Genomic DNA, 19,253 nt, shown 5'->3' on the forward strand with positions numbered 1-19,253 from the left:
TGTAGCAGGCTAACCAGTTCCATGCGTCTCTTGTTATTAGGTTCATAGTTTGAGGGAAAGACAGACTGTATTTTAAATTTTTTCTTTCCTAGTTAGGAAATTCTAGGCAAAATATGTCTCTGGCTATATTTTGAGCAGTGATTATAAGCTACATATAAAATCCAATATGTTGTTTTTTGAAAACCCAGCTTCAAGATTTTTGGCTTTATCATACTTCAGTATGTAGGTTGCTGAGCTGAAGTTAGATGAAAGGTTATAGTAGTAGTTATTTTTGGATGCAGAGGAGTGGGAGACAGTTTGTGGAAAGATCTGCAGTGAAGAAAAGCGATATACATTGAATGAAAACCTGAATCTTCATTCTCTAATGCCACATGTAAATAATTTGCATTTCCTGTTTTCTGCAAACTCTCTTGTGCAGAGCTGTATCTTTTCAATGCCCTGAGTTCGTCTGTTGTGGAGATGGTTGCTTTGTTTACACACTAGTCACAGACTCTTTGCTGTACAGAAAGTGAACTAGCTGCATGTCGGCTTATTGATAGCCATTCACAGTAGTGTTGGAGTCTCACAATGTATTGTGTACTTGATTGGAGCTGACATACTATGTACCCTGTGACTTGGAAACCTAAACAAAAAGCTCATATGTTTGGAAAAAAATGTCACTGTGCCTCAAGTAATCCGCATGAAATCACTTGTGTGTTACCTGTAATAGTTCTTTTGAGTGTGCCCTAGCCATTTAAAGTGCACATCGTTCTGAGATTGTAATCTCTTTGGGGACAGAAAATGGGTGCTTCTCTATAAAGGCATCAGATGAACTTGCTGAAATGAGCTGTGTAAATCTATGGTGGTGTTTGGATGATTATTAATAAACTTTGCCATTAGCCAATTAAGCTGCAGGTTTCCATAGTATTCCAAAGCGCGATTGTGTGAAGTGGGTCCTCTTGTGCAACTTGCAGGAAGCTAATGCAGTCCAGCTCATGAGGAAAAAAGTTGTTAATTGCAAAACTACATGGGATGTTTCCTAAAAATTCTGCTCTAGGAATTATTTTGGACAAGTTCTCTGGTCTGGTTTAGACAGGAGGTCAGACTAGATGATCTCAGTGGTCCCTTCTGGCCTTAGAATCTATGAATTCAAGGTGGTGTTGAGCCCACTACAAGGAAAATCACTAAACCTTTTAAAAAAATTGAGTTGTCATAACTTCTGTGCCTTAGTTTACCTTCCTCTAAAATGGGAACAATAATACCCTACCCCACAGATATTGTTGCAGTCTAATGGGTTTTGCAAATGATTCTCTGAAGAAAAGGGCTAGAGAAGTGCAATGAATTGTTCGCCTGTTACACAACTTGATGACAAACCTTGCTTACGGCAGTGTATCTGACAAACCAGAAAGTGTCATTGGGCCAGGGCCAGAACTAAGGCAAAGAACAGTCTGCATCCCGTGCTGTCATTGTGAACTGGTGTTTGTACGGTACGCAGTGCTTAGCCCAGAGGTCTGTGAGCGTATGACGATGTGCCATCTCAAATGTCAAGAGCTTGTTCTGCAAAACCAAAATGTGTCCTGTTTGGGATAAATGGAAATCAATCTGAAAAATGCACAAATGTGGAACCCAGGGAGCTGACTGTGGAGAGACCTCAGCCAGAGGGCCACGGCTTTGTGTGGGCATACCATGCAGGAGAGGAAGGGAGGGCATAGTAGCTTTTCTCTCCTGTCACTTCCATGCACCTTGTGCAGTAGTCAGGCGCAAAGTTATGCAAAGTTAGTCATTACGGCAGCATTGGCTTTCTTGGAGAATGAACTTGGCAAAGCTGGCGTCAGCGGGTGTGACACCCATTAGTGCTATAATGTTGTTGCTTCCAGAGGCATTACATAGAGCTGTGCCCTAAAGATATTAATGCACCCCACTAATTGTCTTCTACATGGAGTCCAGATCAGAATTGCTGATCCTTGGTTTTGACTTGGTGCTGGCTCATTGCACTTAGATATATTTATTCCTGTATAGCTTGGAGTGGCAGTTCCCATTTCTGCAAATGGCAATGTTATATGTCTCTAGGGTTCATCGCAAACCAAAGAATACCTCCTTCAGAGGCTGTGCTTCAGGTGCTGTGGACGGCTCTGTTCCCAGTCCCTGGCAGAAGGTGTATCACTCCATGAAGTTTGCTAGTAGATTTCAGATTGTGCTCATGCTATTTCTCAGTCAGCTTTGTGCTTGATGGTTTGTTTTAATTTTCTTCCTTGGTTGCTCAGGACTCCAGCCAAGCCATTCCCCTCGTGGTGGAGAGCTGCATACGTTTCATTAGCAGACATGGTAAGTGTACAGACAAGTCTTTTTTTTTTTTTTTTTTTTTTTTTTTTAAATGCCCCTTAGCAGAATGAGGCAGGCAGCACTTAGGGGGAGGGAAAAGGCGTTCCAACTCAAAATGAGATGCCAGAAAACCTTGATTTGGATCCCACCTCAGAACTCTAGGAAAACTCACAGCCAAACTTCATACCCGGAGTCCGTCCATCTCTAATTTAAATAAACCACACCAGTGCTTCAGTGTGCAGATGTCTTCTGTGGATGTTCAGAGTCGCCTGGCACAGAATGTTTGTGTGGGAATCCTAGAGCAGGCACTATTAAGAGCTCACCACTGTCCACTTGGAAGAATCAGTGGTGCTGCACTATTGTCTATCCTAAGCCTAGGAAGAAAGAGTGGCTATTGCAGATACTTAAACTGGTGAATGCTAAGCACTAAAATAGTGCCTCCTGCATGTATCCTTCCTTACCAGTGAGGATTACTTTGCTACTGCAGAAGTCTTCAAGTTTCCTTAGGTTTCTTTCAACGTGCGTCCCATATCTTCTTGTCTTGAGTCTTGCATGAAGTTGGAAGATTTCCCCTTTGTAGCTTCCTGACTGGGGCAATCTTACCAGGCCTTTGGGTTCAAGTGGTTCCTATGCCTTTATCTCTCTTCTTGTCATGTACCCTTCTCTCCCCCTCCCCCTGAATATCTGTCTTGCCTTCTTACAACTCTCCCCTGCTTGGAGGCCTGAGGTATTGTCCTTCCCCACAGTATTCAAGTGGCCCTTCAGGGGAGCTGAAGTGTACATTTATTTGCTTGGATAAAAGATAAATGCATGATTTTCAGATAAACAACTTCCATACATTGTTATTCTTGTGGGTTTTTAATTAAATGTTATTAAATAAATAGCATGAAGAACTGCCAGTCAATAAGCTGGTACAGGGATGGAGTTTGTTTTCATCTAACTAGTACACAGAGTCAGAGAATAGGTTCAGTTGTACTTTCCTTTTGTTTGAATCACTGTTGCACTTCGGAAACTACTGTATAGATTCTCCTCACCTTTCTCCCCCCTTGGGGAGAAAATAAAATATATGCTAAACAAAGCACAATTTAAGATTAGAGAAATGTGCTCTTCTCATACAAATCTGTCAAAGAAGAATGAAAGAGAATTGATTGGTTGACCCATTAAAGTTCAGGTCTGTAACGTGGTTATTACATCTTACAAGTAAATTGATGCTTTTAAATAAAAATTTCCCTGTAGATAGTGCATTGATTCTATTTTCATTCTTAGTTGGCTGCATTTGGGTATATGTTTTTGTTTTTCACTGTGCAATATGATATGTGTGCTGATGATACTAGGAATAATTAAGAGCCATATAATACAAGAATGTCATTGCCTGGGGATTAAAATACCATAAATTATGAGAAGGGCTGGCCACAGATGATCCAAGATAGTTTATTAGTTAGATATACAGTGCTATAAACATATATAGAGCTTTGCAAAAGTCAAAATCCCTGCTCCCATCCAAAGACTTGAATGGATACAACCACTTCCTTGTACTGAAATTATTTTATAAATTAGAATGTTTGTTCGGAACATTTGCTGCTCATATTTCATGTTCCAACAAAGATATTTTATAGTAATATATTGGAATCCATCAACTACTTGCCCCCATCAATTTAATGATTTTGTAAATACTACTGGAATATCCTGAAAACTCCCCTAGCATCCCAAATATCCAGTCATACTAGTGGTTCGATAGTTACATTCTGTAATTTCAACTGATTAAGTTGCTCTTCACTTCTTGTTCTAACGATTTTCTAATGTTGCTGCTAAACAATAAAAAGTGGCTGTGGTTCTACCCAAGAAGTGGCTGCATGAGCAAAGTGATGCACTATCTAGATTGTATATGAGTTTAAGCTTGTAGAGTACTTTGGAGGTACTTCAAGAGGAAAGATCTTATAAAAATACTAAGGTACTATTTATTCTAGTGTGTATGGGAGCGAAGTGAATATTTTTCACTTTGTTTCTGGTATAGAAGGAGAGTTACGTTCTCCTTTATCTCTGGTTGTGTTCTTAGATTTTTGCAGAAGGAAATTCTCCAGAGGGGAGAATTTGGCCTGACCATCTTATTGGCATCATTGTAATGTTGTAGATACATGGGATCTAGGCCTGTGCCTAGGCTGGGCAGAATTTTATTTTTATTTTTTTTATAATTTCAACAGATATCCATGTTTTTATTTTTAAGCTTTTTTTTAACGTAATGATTTTACATTTTCACAGTGGCACAAAATTATGGTTTTAAGCATTTAAAAAAATGTATCCATCATAATTTTCCCAGTTGTGGGAAATTATGGAGCGGTCAAATGATTATTTAATGACAAACATTGAGTTTTAAGTTTATAACACTTTAGCTTTTTGAAACTCAAATTGTCAACACATGTCAAAATATGCGAAGTCGATATTTATAAATCAAGCTAAGTTCTCAAGCAACATTTTTCTTTCTTGGTCTATTGGTAAACTTCAGTTATTATCAAAGGAAATATATTTTGTTGGTTTGTGTGTGTATGAGGAAATAGACATTTGCTGACATTTACCAATAAAAATCTAATCCTTCTAAATCTACTAGGCAACATTTCTTTGCCAGATGTGGAACTGACTTGTCTTTAACTGGTATTGTGGGTTTCTTTTATTGTCCTACAGGGCTGCAGCATGAAGGGATATTCAGAGTGTCTGGATCACAGGTTGAGGTGAATGATATCAAAAATGCATTTGAGAGAGGTAAGGTGGGAGGATTCTGTATCATACAATCACCACTTTTATTCATGTGTTAGAATTACCATTCTAAAATACCTTTTGTGTTTTGGTTACAACTGATTGTGTCCTTTTTAGCTGGTTCTTTTTACAGTTCCCCATTTCATAAATGACTCGATGCAGATAATTTTTTCAGTGCTCGCTAACCTGGAACATATAAAGTCACTTGATACGTTATGCTTCATGTCTTGCCACATTACCGTATAATAATCATTCAGACTTTCAGCACCTGTCATCTGAGAGTTCAATGACTGCACGCATCTCCAGAAGTGCAGAGCATTTCCTTGCTGGGTTTAACTACCTCATCTGTTTTCCCTCACCTTGTGAATAGATTCTCTTCCATGCCCAGGGTGGGATCTCTTGCCCCTGACCTCTCTTGTGAAGCAATATTTAGTCTAATCAGCAAGTGGGAGAGTCTATTTCAATTCACTGTTCATTTGACTCTCATTTGGAGGGCTTTTGTTGGGTTTTTCAGTCTGAATGTGGAATTGGCCTTATGCACAAGCAACCCCTTGGGGACCCTCTGACTCAGCAACTCCTGTTTGACCCAGACTCACTGCTGCAGTGGGACCAGAGAGAGGGTTAGCTTTCAGGTCAATCCTAGCAGTGTGAGGACTCTTTCTTGCTTGGCTAGTCCTGCCTGCTCATACGTTTCATGCTGCAAATGAGACACGAATTGTACGTTCTCATGTTGACATCTCTCTCCATCACAGATGTGGGAGCATAGCAAATTGCCATCGGTGGGTGGGTGACTGAGAGAATTGAGACAGGTTTCATTTTATTCTGCCTAACAGTGCGATTGTTGAAGTACCTTGGAGGACAAAGGACATGCATATGTTGTGGGGTTGAGGGCCACCAGATTCAAAGACCACCTTTCTGAAAGTAAAGGACAGTTGCCAGACGTGTCTGGGAAAATAGCTGGTTATTTCAGTACCACCACACCGCAATACATAATATTGATTTTCTTAGCTTCATCTTTCTCATCTCTCTAAAGAGGATGACATACAGAAGTGACTGAAGTTAACAATAATGTCTGTGCAGTCTGTTACTTCATCCAGAACCCTTGGTGGCAATTAATGTCCGGGATAAGGTTCTGGCTCATAGTGGGCCGTTTATTATCCTGTGTGGTGTTAAGGTAATAGGCAAGCTTTGGTAATTTCAGTCACATAATGGATATATATTGCTTCGATTTGAGGTTTGCCCCATCATTAAATCTAATTACATTTGATAGAAAGTTCTCCCTAGGGAACAGCTCCTTAAGTGGCTGTCTTCTTTCTTGTAATAGACCAACTACAGTCTAGATAGAGTTAATTTGTGACCGTGTCAGAAACTTGTTTTCTTACCAATCCAGCACCACCTGTCTCTTTCCAAGGCTTGTACAGGTGGTGACTGGCACAAGCATTGCCCTGTTGTGCATATCCCCGAATCAACCCCAGAGTGACTGGGGGGGATGGAGAATTTGTGGCAATTTGCTCCCTGCCTCCTCTAATCCCGTTAAACAAATGTTGGGTCTGTTCCTCCAACCCACTGATGTTACCACAGCTCCAGGAGTCACTCCACACCCAGTGTGGTCATGAGTGGGGGTCAGACAAGAAAGTCAACACCTTTATCTGCCTGACTGGGGCCATGCAGCCACCCCCAGACTCAGAGGTTGGCTGCTGGGAACTTGTTTCTTGATTGCTGTCCTTAGGGGAAGGCTTTCCCAACCTCCCATTGCCTGCTGGGTATTTTTTTTTTGGGGGGGGGGGATAGGGAGTGACCTTTGGGTCCCATGGATCCTTCACTATGGCTGAGACATGTCCTTCTAGCGGAGTAGCCTGATCCTCTCTCTACCAAAGTTCTTACTTTTCCTCCACACCTCCTTTTTTAATGGTTTGTTTGTTTGTTGTAACTAGGGGAGGATCCATTGGCTGGAGACCAAAATGACCATGATATGGACTCAATAGCAGGAGTTCTGAAGCTCTATTTCCGAGGGCTGGAGCACCCTCTGTTCCCAAAGGAAATCTTTCATGAGCTGATTGCCTGTGTCAGTAAGTAAATCAAGGAATGATCCTTTTGGTTTAAATGGAAGATCTGCAAAGAAACGCAGATGACCCTTTATCTCTCCATCCTCTGCCCCCGGTTCCCAAAAAAGAGCAGTTTGTGGTAATTAGCACAGACTTGGTATTGCACCGACAACATTGCTTTTATTTTCCACCACAGCCCAGAGAACTTCCTTTGAGTGTCCTGTTTCCATCCCCTCATGAAATATTGATCCTAATCCTTTTTAGCCTCATGGGAGGACTGCTCAGAGCTGTTCTTGCGGCACTCGTTAATCTCATGACCGAGCCCGTCTAGGAAAGCGAATCAGAGAACAGAATTCAGTGGGTCCCTCAGGAGCTGCCCCTGCTTCAAAGATGGTGGCCACAGCACCTTCAGATCCAAGCTTCCCAAGAAGTTTTAAAAAAATAATAATTTGCACAAAATGCTCCTTTAAAGGCCTCAACTCAAAACATGCTCGCAGCTGCCATCTTGGAAGCCGGCTGTTGTAGAGTTTTCCTGTCCAGTCTGCTATCACTAGTGCTGGGGACACTGCATGGACATGCAGCGTATCTATTCTGGTGCATGCCATATATTTCCAGAAGGGAAGCAGCCCTGTGTTTTAACCAGTCTGAATAACCCTTCCATAACCACGAGGAAGGTTTCTTGTGGACTATCGCTACAGAATGTATACTGTGAGAGCAATCACAGTGCAGGTATCAACAGCTTAGATTACTTCAAAGCTTTTTCATGCTGTTTTTGGAAACCAAGTTTAAATGGTCCCATTATTGCTGAATCATTCAGCAGCAAAGAATGAATCTATTGTCCAGGCAGTGGAATAGCCATCACAGCGGCAGCTTTTGAAGTGGGGCAAAGATGATTACTTCCGAAACAACTCATGGTATTCTTCTCACAGTAAATGAGTTTACAAAGCTTAATTCATATTAGATGAAAAGAAGTCTGCTCCCAAATAACTACATCCTTCTAGGGCTGAGGATTTATGCTGCCCACTTTTTTCTCAGTAGTCTGCTGTACCCAGAGCTCTTAACTCACCCTTCAGCTATGGTAATCTATCTTCTGAGTCAGACAAAGGCTTTTTTCTTTCAACACTCACTTTCCGTAGCTAACTGGAGTGAGCTATTGTGTTGCATCTAGTGAAACAGGCAACACTCAGTGCAGCCTCGCTGTAAAGGAACCTGCAGATAGATTACACATACTGTGCACTGAAGGGTTTTGCGGAAGAGGTGATGCACACATTGCATCCTCCTTTAAGGGATTTCTGACATCAATGTGACAAAAAGCAGACAGCCCTTTCCTTCCCCAAGTTTCATGCTACTGTGTCTTGGATCCTGTCTTTAATTTACATGCTAGTGTAGGGAATCTCAGTGTGCCACAAATGTGCAGATTCAGTGGCTTCAGGTCTGGCCATGGTGATCTAATAACTCTGTATGGGGCTGTTTCTTCCTTTCAGCAATGGATAACTTACAAGAGAGAGCACTACACATTCGGAAAGTCCTTCTGAGCTTGCCTAAAACCACTCTGATTGTGATGAGATACCTCTTCGCGTTCCTCAATCAGTGAGTATCCCTGAAAGCACCAGAGCTCGGCAGTTGCTGTTGGGGTTCATATAAATGTGATGAATGAGAAGACGGGAGATTTGACACACTGCGGTTTCTGATCAGAGCAGCAATTCAGGATGCAAGTGGCATTCTCTTTGCTGGTAGCAATCTGTTGCCTCTCAGCCTGCTTACCGAAGTATTGCATCTACTTTGCTGGGCCTGTGATTGCGTATGTTGACTGTTGAGATTGCTGACATTTTTTTCTAGAGTTCTTGAAATGAAAATGAATAATACTGGAGCTGGCCTGGTAACCTAGTGGAAGTGCTATGTGAAGGATCAGGGTCTGCGTCCCAGGCTAGCAAGAGCTGTGGGTGCTGTGTACTCCATCCTTGCTGCAATGGTTGGGCTCAAAATACTTAAGATCCTTACTCCCCATCTGGTGGGAACATGGAGCTCTGCTGGCAGAGGGAACCCAGTCGTCTTGTTGTTCTTGCGTGTTATGGGCTCTTGAGGGTGCCAGGAGGAGGAAATGTTGCAGCCAGACAGGTACTTGAGCCCTTGCGTATATTCTGTATGGCAGCTGATAACGTCAAATGGGTAATCCAGTGCTGTTGTCCATCATGTTCACAGTGGGGCAGGTACAAAAAGAGACACTGTATTTGAGAGAGGATGTTAAAATTATCTGTGGCATAGGCACAGCATTTGGCTCTGAATCAAAACACCAGATTGGCGTACTAAACTCAGATTCAGAGACTGAATCTGAATTTCACATCTGGCACCTCTCTAACAGACTGAACCAAAATTTTGGATCAGAACATCCCCAGATTCTGGGGGCGTTTTGGATCTGGAGCTAAATTTTGCAGCCTCCTTCTAGAAATCACCAAAAGTTGTCTAAAATGATATATACAAAATCAAGCAATAGCAAACCACGCACTGTCCCAGTGATTAGATGTCGGCATCTAATGGCATCTGTGGATTCCTGTCTGATTGACCTCTCTCATCAGGGGCATTGATGGTACAAGAAGATTCAACCGTCCATATTTCAGAGTTGAATTCTGAGGCACAGCTCTGCAGACCTCAGTCATCTTAATTTCATGGTTTTGGCAGCTTGGAGGATAGATGTCTCATCCTTTTCCTCGTGATGGGTTTAGCATCTTACACTGCAGTTTGAGGTTTCAGCTATAAATAACTTATAGAGGAATATGGAATCTCTTGCCCTTTCTCTCATCAGTGTCCCACAGGGCATTAAAACTATCTAGACAAAGCAGCCCTTTATGACCTTACTGTGACTCCAATAAAATGGAGGAACATTGGGCTTGCGGAATGGATGAATGCTCCCATTGGAGAAATAGTGTATGTTTAGTTTGTATGGCGCTTGGGAAATAAGATTGCTCAAAGCAGTTGTAGAAATGTATTGATTTTAACTAATAAGCAAGTATGCTATGGCCATTGAACAAACAGTGCAACAGACATTTTTCAGGAAATAAAGCATCGCCCTAAAACTCAGAGGACTGCACTGTGCTCAGACAGGCAGACTCCCACTGACTTCTGAAGCTGAAACAAAAATCATTGTAGTTTGTTCAATTGTGTTGGCTCCTAATTAGATTAGCAGCACTTCTAAAACTGACTGACTTTAAAAGCAAAAGACTCTGTATAAGCCCCCAGGCTGACTTCATAGCAAAACTGAAAGTGATGTAAATCCAATCTCAGCCGGCAGACATGTCCCCTACAGTTGTCCGGTCCTCAGTATTACAAACCCCTCGCAACATGCTCTCTTCTCTTTCTATCCTGGAAGGTAGCTTTTCTGGTGGCCATAACTTTGGCCAGCAGTGTGTCTCTCGTGTCGGAACCTCCTTACGCAACTGTCTTCAAGGACAAGGTTCAACTTCGCCCTCACCCAACCTTCCTTCCCAATTCCATACAAAGCAGGACATAGTCCTCCCGATCTTCTACCCAAAACCACACGCCAACAGTCGGGAGCACAGGCTGCATTTTCTGGATGTCAGGCGGCCTTGGCTTTCTATATTGAGAAGACAAAACCATTCAGGAAAACAACACCACTTTTCATAGCAAGAGCAGATAGCATGAAAGGCCTCCCTGTTTTCTCTCAAAAGATTTCTTGACGGATCGCGTCGTGTATCCGAACACGTTACGACTTGGCGAGGGTGCTTGCTCCAGCATTGATGGCTCATTCCACAAGGGCACAGGCATCTTTGGCAGCATTCCTGGTCCAAGTCCCGACCCAGGACATTTGTAGAGCAGCAACATGATCATCTGTTCACACTTTCACTGCACATTGCGCTATTGCCCAGCACGCCAGAGACAATGCTGCTTTGGGCAGAGCGGTGCTACAATCCATGGGGCTTTGAACTCCGACCCCTCCTCCTATGAGCCAACTTGGGAATCACCTACTTGGAAATGACACAAGCGAGCACTCGAAGAAAAAACTGTTCTTCAAGAGGTGTTGCTCCTGTCCATTTGAAGACCCACCCGCTTACCCCTCTGTCAGAGCCAGCCAGCAAGAAGGAACTGAAGACGCAGGGGGGTCAGCAGGGCCCTATATGTGGTGCCATGAGGGCACGACTCCAGAGGGCATCAGAGCTGATCCTACGGATACCACTAGGGGAAAAGCCTTCCGGCGACTGTGCATGCGGCATGCACACACCTGCTTGGAATGGACATGACCAACACCTCTCGAACAACAGTTACAGAAGGTAACCGTTTTTTCCTCAGAGCATTTGTGCCGCTGTGTTCCACCTCAGAGGTGGCTGCATTTCTCGGGGGGAGTGAAGTGATTGCTGCATATGTATATTTGCAAAGCACTTCACGCTTCTTCTTGATGGAAGAACGTTATTAAAGTAACACAATATTGTTTTGGTTTTACTGCTTATATGGTAATCTACATTACGTAATTCAGAGACTTGAGTCCTATTACCTGAGTCTGAGGCACTAGTACATCCATCAGGTCCAGTCTCTTATGTAAAACTGAGTAGTGTGTTTAAAGACCCTTATTAAAATGCTCCAGGGCATCTGTTGAATCTTATATATATTGAAGAGAGCATTACTGCACAGTGGAAAACCAAAACTACCACTATCTTTTCTTGCTATGGCATAAGGAAGAGAGACTCTGTAGTGCAAGAAGCAAAACTTTCCATAATAGTGTTGTGAAACTCTTTGATGCCTTGGTATTCTAATTCTGCAGATGTCACTTCTGGAGTCATAGAAGTGAATGTTCCCTTCCAGCCTTAATAGCCTTTAATTATTCCAAGAAATGAACTGGAAAACAGGACATTTTAAGGGGGTTCTACTGGACTTTAGCTCTCGGTTTGGTGCTTAATCATTAACTGGTGCCTCGGCAGATTTAAATGACAGGTTTGGGGTACAGATTGATTCAGTTTAAAGAAGTGTTGCTGTGCTTAGACTCGGTGTTCCAGATGCTCTTGGGGAATCCTACAGATCAGCTCCAGGAAAAGCTCCAAAGCAGCAGCATTTTGGTCTTTGGGAAGGGGTTCAGTTTAGAGAATACTCCAGTGCTACCAACCCCGAAGTTAGGCAGAGGAGACCATGCTTTGCCCTGGACCTGGGTGCAGGGCTGCAGAGATGCGATTATAAACAGCAGTTATACAGCAGGCTGTGGTTCCGCTTGTGAAGTCAGCTCCCCAATGTCTTTCAAAGCAACATGGTCCCCAAACTACAATTCCTCTGCGGTTTCCAGCTCTGACTGGCCTTGCTTTTCAACGTCAAAGGATTTCAGTGTCACTGTAGCTAATGCTAAAAGATCTAGTGGCTGCTTCCGCAGTGAGCGCTGGCTTATTCTTGTGCTATTGGGAGCCTTTGGATTTGGAAAGAGCTCAGGTTCAAGGAGGGTGCAAATGGAAAGAAGCAGAAGGACTGTCTTGGTTGCCAGCTCCCTCGCTGTGTGCAGTGCTGCACGCTGTGATCTGTGGAGCAGCCGTGACTCATCAGACCTGTGCTGGCCTCTTGACTGGATGTAAGGTGTTACTGCAGCAGCTGCTATCCGCGCAGGGTGCGTGGAGTCCCCCGCATGGAAACAAATCCCCAGCCATGAAATTCAAGCTGCGTGAAGAATAAAGCTATTGAGAAGCGGGAACAGTCTGACGTTTTCTTTCTTTACAAATGCTGCGTGTGCTAATCGAGGAGTATGGTCAGAAAGTGGAAAATGCCTTAGCGATTCAGTAAAGAAATTGGCATGTCAGCAAGCAGCCAAGTTTTCTCTGTTTTTCAGTACAGATTTCAGCTAGGAATCTCGGTATGCAAGCTGACTCAGATCAGGTTGTCAGATCCTGGAAGGTGCATACAGAGGAGTTCCCCATGCCCCAATAAATGCCATCAGTCTTATTTTTCCTTTATTGACCCAAAAGTTCAATTCCCAGCAGAAGGGGGCTTAAAGAGCAGAGCACCCAAAGCTAGCAGGAGATGTCAGTATTGTTTGCTCATATTAACCCTCTCCCTGCCCCCTTCTCCCTGTCTCCTGCAGTTTATCTCAGTTCAGTGAAGAGAACATGATGGATCCCTACAACTTAGCCATCTGCTTTGGGCCCACACTGATGTCTGTACCTGAAGGCCACGATCAGGTCTCCTGCCAGGCTCATGTCAATGAGCTGATCAAAACCATCATCATCCAACATGAGAATGTCTTCCCAGGACCGAGAGAACTGGAAGGTCCAGTCTACAGCCGGGGTGGAAGCACTGAGGATTACTGGTACAGTAGGAGCCGTTCGAGGGCAGATGAAGGGTGCCAGCTTGTTCTTGCTTTGCTCATTTTTCTGCCCATTCTAAGTGACTACTTCAGGGGCAGGATTGATTGCAGCTGAACCTAGAAAGCTGTAGCATGCTTTAGTTTTCAGGATGGTACTGATGAGGGGGGGTTGGTGGGAGGGGGGGAATAAAAAAATCACCATTTCCATCCAACCAAAACCCCAGGCGGCCTGGCCATGCGTTCTGTCAGAAGGCAACATCTGGAAACAATTCAGCCAGAGCAGCTCCTGTCATCTGGGGTGGAAGGTTGTGGATGGAGGGGGAAGGGAGGTGTTTGCTTTCCTAGTGGTTGAATTGATCTCGCCCACCTTCCACTGAGAGGAAGAATGTTTAACTGTCTCCATGCCCTTGTCCGAAGTTCCCCAGGAATGCGATGATTTTCTTGTTGTCATATTGAAAAAAAGTCACTTCAGTGGCAGAGCTAGTTCACTTTGATTGTTCTCCTGTATTATAGAATAGGATAACTCCACAACCATCTGATTGCTGTAGAGATGAGCTGTGAGGAGATACTGTTTTATACAAACTGCTAGAAGTTTTAAACCAAGGGCTTACTGCAGTGGCAGTCTCATTCTTTTACTCTTCATGGCTAGGATACTGATCTTCCATTGATTTTACTGGCTGGCCGACTTTTTAAAATTCTTTCAGAGACCTGTATTTTCATCATATGTGAGGTTTGCCCATAGGCGGATGGGAGGAGCTTCATAAGGAATGAAATGAATAATACGCTGAACATTTAACATTATTGTATAATTTGTTAATACATTAATTGTAGTATATACATTATTTATTGTACTAAAGTGTACATGGAACTTGACAGGGACTTGTAGAAGAGAAATCCATACTCCAAATAATTAATACTTAGGCAAATACAGTACCTGGTGAAGGGTACTCTGGGTTTTTGTAACATGTTACTCTAGTGTCTGGTTTCCAAGTGCTTTTTTTACTTAGAACTTGCTTTGGAAAACATGGGGGTACCTGGCCTCAGACATGCCCGTGGATCCACAGCTGAGAGAGTGACCATGTAAAATCATGTCCTCCTTTGCTGACCCACTTTGAACAAATCTGTCACTGCATTTTGGGGGTGGGGAGGGAGAGTCTCATCTGCCTTAAAAAGTGCATTAAAATGTCCTTGAGGTTTCAATCATGTATCTCAATTTATTTTGCTTACCTCTGTTTTTCTTCTAACCATCTCCATGCCCCCCACCTTGTCTCCTACTTATGGGGGGAAGAAGGGAGGGGCAAAGTTAAATGTGACTTAACGTGTTTAAAGAAATTAATCAGGGAGAAGCATTGGCTACCATTCAAGTCTCATCATACTCCTGGAATTAAGTGGTGGTTACTTATTGCCCAGAGGGCTTTCTGCGGTAGAGCTTGCACATGGCAAAGCGGATCCCCTCGTGGCTGAGCTGGTTCATCAGACAAAGGGAGATGAGTACATTTGCACCTGAAAACTTGCTTCTTCTCCCATCCCAACCTCCGCTGCCTTCTCTTGTCCTCATCTAGTAACTTATGAATGATGATGCTGTAGGGCGGAGGCGCCTGTGGCTAGGAGCCATTCTTGATGTGCGCTGTGCACATTGCTTTCCATGCTCTCATTGCGTGGCAGTCACTTTTAATCAGCAGCTGCTGCGGAAGATGAAAACGACTTGTGCTGGGAGCGGAGATGGCGGAACACACAATATAGTTCTCAGTTAAGATTTAGACCCTTGATACAGACACCTTTTGATGGAATCTTATGAGAGAATTGAAGAGAAGAAGGGAGTTTATAAAGATGCTCAATTTAACTTGCATTGTATGTTGCCAGCACTTCCTTGGTCTTTGTGTAGAAATCCAGAAGCCTAGCTCTTCTCGGTAGAGCATCTAAGCATCCACAGAGAGTTAGAGAGAGAGGATCTCTTTACAGCAGGGGCAGGGTTTTTTGGCTGGAAGTGTTCTACGTGGGGGGAGGGAAGGAATGTGACCCTGCTTCTCTTTTCGCACTGTTTAGATCATTAGAGCTGGTTTTATGCTACATTACTTCACTATGAGTGAAACTTTATCCGGTAATATTATAACCCTCCTGGGGCTTGCTGTTGGCTTTAAATTCTTTTATTAAACTTTGCAGAGTCTTTATCCTGCCTAGTAAAGGATGGGAAAATTAACTAATGCCTCCTGAGGTATGGTCTTTGAAGAGGACTAGGAAACTGAGTGTTTGTTATGTGTATTAAGTGTAATGAGATGCTGGGATTGTTGAGCCTCCTCTTTTTCTTTTTTTCGTAACAGAGGGAGATAGATCTCACTAAAAGATTCTTAGAAGGAGAGTACGAGGCTTCAGTGAACTCTTACTCTAACATTTCAGGGCCAAAAAGATTGATCAAGTTATGACCCTCTGAAGAAACATAAAAACTACTTTTTGAGATGATTTAAGACCTGCTCAGTCTGGCACTTGGAGGCCATAAACCTGTCTACAAAGGGTCTCCAGTCCTTGCTTCATTCCACCTTGAGCAAGTGTAGGCTCTAGAACAAACAGGTTTTCTCTTCAACAGCAGATTCTTGCATAAGGGAGGGGAGTGTGTTCCTCATACAAAATTGTTGGAGGCTAACTCTAAGGGAGCAAAGAAACACAGACCTTCATCGCTAACTGGCAGTTCAGCCCTGCAGGGTCATTTGGGAGAGTGCGTAAATTCTCTCCCCTTTCTTTTCCACTTGTTACACGTGTGATCTTTGTAAAGCTGTCTCATTTAAAATAAGACAGTGGTGCTTAGACATCTGTAAATAAAGACTTAGGCCAGTTAATCTGATATGGGAGTCAGTCATTTGGTGAAATGAAGAAAAGTACATTTTAAACTTATCAGGAAAAAAAAAATCTGAAACATCCTATTAAATGATGGAATAATCTCCTCTAGGGAAAATGAGACATTCCATAAATTGGGTAATGAACTAATTAGAAAAATGGATAACATCATATAGAGAATAATCCTTGATTGGCAGAGAAGATGAACTAGACCTATTACGCCTTTTCCATCTGTAACGTCTAAAATGTCCCAGAGGCTGGACTGTGAGCTTTAAACTCAGGTTTCCCTGCCTGCATTTCCTGATGTATATAAGGTGAAGAAGCTACTCCAGGTGATCAAAGAAGTAAAAACTCACCTCGATTTTCAACCATATTGTTTTTAATGCATTCAAATGCACCCACTTCTAAAGAGTGGCCGACACAGTGGAATCACCGCATAAAGCTCTGAATATTCATAGACGCATAGAAATGTAAGTGTGGAAGGGACCTTGCGAAATCATCAAGTCCAGCCCCCCTGCACTGAGGCAGGAACAAATATACCTAGGCCATTCTTCACAGGTCCAACCTGTTCTTAAAAACCTCCAGTGATGGGGATTCTACAATCTCCCTTGGAAGCCTATTCCAGAGCTTAACTACTGTAATGTTAGGTGTGACTGGTTTTGTAGATAGCAAAATGACTCTCCTCCAGTATAATGCATTGAAATGTATTTCTTCACACTGCAGTGAAAGTCCTCATGGAGACACGGCCTCGGCAGAAGATTCAGTTCAGGATATAGCAGCTGAGCACCACACCAGCGATGATGGTATGTGAGGCATGTTAGGTGGTTTGTTAAGACTATCCAGGGGGTTTTCTGTCCCTTTTTTTGGGAGGGGAAGGGATGCGGTCTTACAGTTTAAATTCTAAGTGCTAGTAGTATGTTGGGGAATTGAATCAGAATATCTGTTTTGTTTGTAACAGCCACCAAAAAATTAAAAGGGACACTGTCATCAGGAATCTTTCAAAACCGACTTCTTCAAAGCCTTCTGTTTTCCAAAGGCACCTTTCCACAGCAGCAAGCCTGGATGTTCTGCTGTCTTACAAAATGCTCTGCACAGGTTTTTCTGCTCGCCTGTTCTTTGGAAGGGTCTTTGAATTGGGAAACATGAGCTAAGCAGAAAGCCGAACAGTCAACATGTTTGAGCCAGCTCTCCCACTCCTCTGTGCATGTGCTGTCTGCCAGGCCGCTTCCCTTTCAGTGGCCTTGGCAGGCAGCAGCATGTTCGTAAATTCCAATTGCTTTGTTTAAAACAAGCAAGCAAAAACCCCTTCTGCTTTGTCCCTGGCAGCCAGTCCCGGGGGCGGAGAATCCCTGCTGATTCCCGCTTTCAGTTGGGGATCTCCACTGCCCTTCTCTTGGCCTGAGTAATTAAGAAGGGATCCCAGCCTCTCACCACTAAGCAGCTTGTACTGAATCTTCCCACCTCTTTCCTGAGTCTCCCCAGCCTCGTGCAGGCCAGGTCCAAGGAAGAAGACACAGCACAGCACCAAACTCACTGATGGTGAAAATGCCCTCTTCTAGGGGTTGGAGTAAAGCATGCACATGAGCTCCTTGCAGGAGGCCTATGTTGTGAATAACCGCATATAACAAAAAGTGCAACTGCCCGTCTGAAGCAGCAAAACTGACTCTGTGCTGAGCAGTGCCCAAAGCAAACTGACCAAGTAGAAATAAATGTGTTAACGTCTGCCTGTTGTAATTGTTCTGGAGATGGCCTGTGACTACAGGAGTTGCTCCATTTTCAGATGAAAATGGGATGATTTTTCAATTTGATTGCATCTCTTCTTGAGTTCCTCTTCAGCAGCCTCCTCAATAGTATTGGCTTGTTCTCCTGCGCTTCCCCTGCTGTCTCGGTACCAGCGGTCAACCAGCTCACCTGTCCCAGAGCTTAGACAAATCCATGCAGGTTAAGTGATGCTGGCACACTAACCAGGAAGTAGATACTGAGTCGTGTTGTCTGCCACCTCGGTTAGAAATGTGGGACGCTGTCTTTAGAGGCATGTTAAGGAGCATAGGGTGGGTTGCAAACTGCGTCCTTTCACGTTTTGGTTCGTGGCTGGCTACTTGGTGAGAGAAGTTTATCCATCACTCATTCAACACACAACCACCTTGCTGGCTTCAGCATGCTATTCAGACCATGGGTGCCTGGTTTAGCAGATGTCTTGTAACAAACATGAGTCTGGATAATCCTTCACCATTGATCTCTAGAGAAGGTTCTGGAGAGTTAGAAGAAGGATCATGGGGCATAGAATCAGCATATAAGAAAAAGGCTGTGGTTCTGTTTTGCTTAGTCTTTTGGTCTTTGTTCACAGCTCTTTGCTCAGAGCCTGAACCCAGTAGGGCAGCAGTACTGGAAATCTGAGTCTGAAATCACTTGTCTGGCTAAGAGCCAGAGTCCTAAAAAGCAAATCAGGAATGTAAGAAACCTTAGTGCACTGCTCATTTGGAATAATAAACAATTGTTAATGAAACAAAGATGAAATTAAAGAGGAAAAGAAGCTAGTCCTCTCTTGTAATGAAGTGCAAAAAAAATGAACATCACTTTTTAAAATGGCATGAATGAACTGGCTCGACGAACCAAACAAACAAGAGGGAACACGGGGGCCAGAAGCAGATAACCACACGCTCACGGGAATCTGGACTGGGAAAAAAAAAAAAGCTTTCCAAGCTGAAAACAAGCAAAGCTGTTTTTCACCCTTGCCAAACCCCTTGCAGGCTGTTGTGGGCGGATGACTGAAATTCTTTGTGGCTGTCCGTAGACCGGTCTGAAATGTAGAATTCAGTGGAAGCTGTGCAGTCTGGTTTTGTGTTAGGAAAATCCATCATTGAAGGCTAAATCCAGCAAATGTTGGGGCCGCTTGGCCTTAGCCCTCGTCTGTCCAAGCTCAGCAGCCACAGATGCTAATCACAATTCTTGGGTGGGTGATAGTTTTGTTCCGCTGCTTGACTGATCAGACAATGGTACTACAACCCAGTTCACTCTGCAGGATTTATGCT

At 43.4% G+C, this 19,253-nt stretch overlaps 1 protein-coding gene across 5 annotated transcripts in view; it reads left to right on the forward strand.

The window, feature by feature from the left end:
• Positions 1-19,253, forward strand: part of SRGAP2 (SLIT-ROBO Rho GTPase activating protein 2) — a 166,804-nt gene that overhangs the window by 132,868 nt on the left and 14,683 nt on the right. For all 5 annotated transcript variants that reach the window (XM_067531801.1, XM_067531798.1, XM_067531797.1 and 2 more), the window contains exons 13-18: positions 2,244-2,304; positions 4,981-5,058; positions 6,987-7,121; positions 8,582-8,687; positions 13,168-13,392; positions 16,945-17,024. In XM_067531801.1, coding sequence (XP_067387902.1) covers positions 2,244-2,304; positions 4,981-5,058; positions 6,987-7,121; positions 8,582-8,687; positions 13,168-13,392; positions 16,945-17,024 — 685 coding nt within the window. The remainder of the gene's footprint in view (positions 1-2,243; positions 2,305-4,980; positions 5,059-6,986; positions 7,122-8,581; positions 8,688-13,167; positions 13,393-16,944; positions 17,025-19,253) is intronic.

Source organism: Emydura macquarii, unplaced genomic scaffold, assembly GCF_026122565.2.
Source record: "Emydura macquarii macquarii isolate MOO-44397 ecotype Brisbane River unplaced genomic scaffold, CSIRO-AGI_Emac_v2 contig_3220, whole genome shotgun sequence".
Classification (NCBI taxonomy): Eukaryota; Metazoa; Chordata; order Testudines; family Chelidae; genus Emydura; species Emydura macquarii.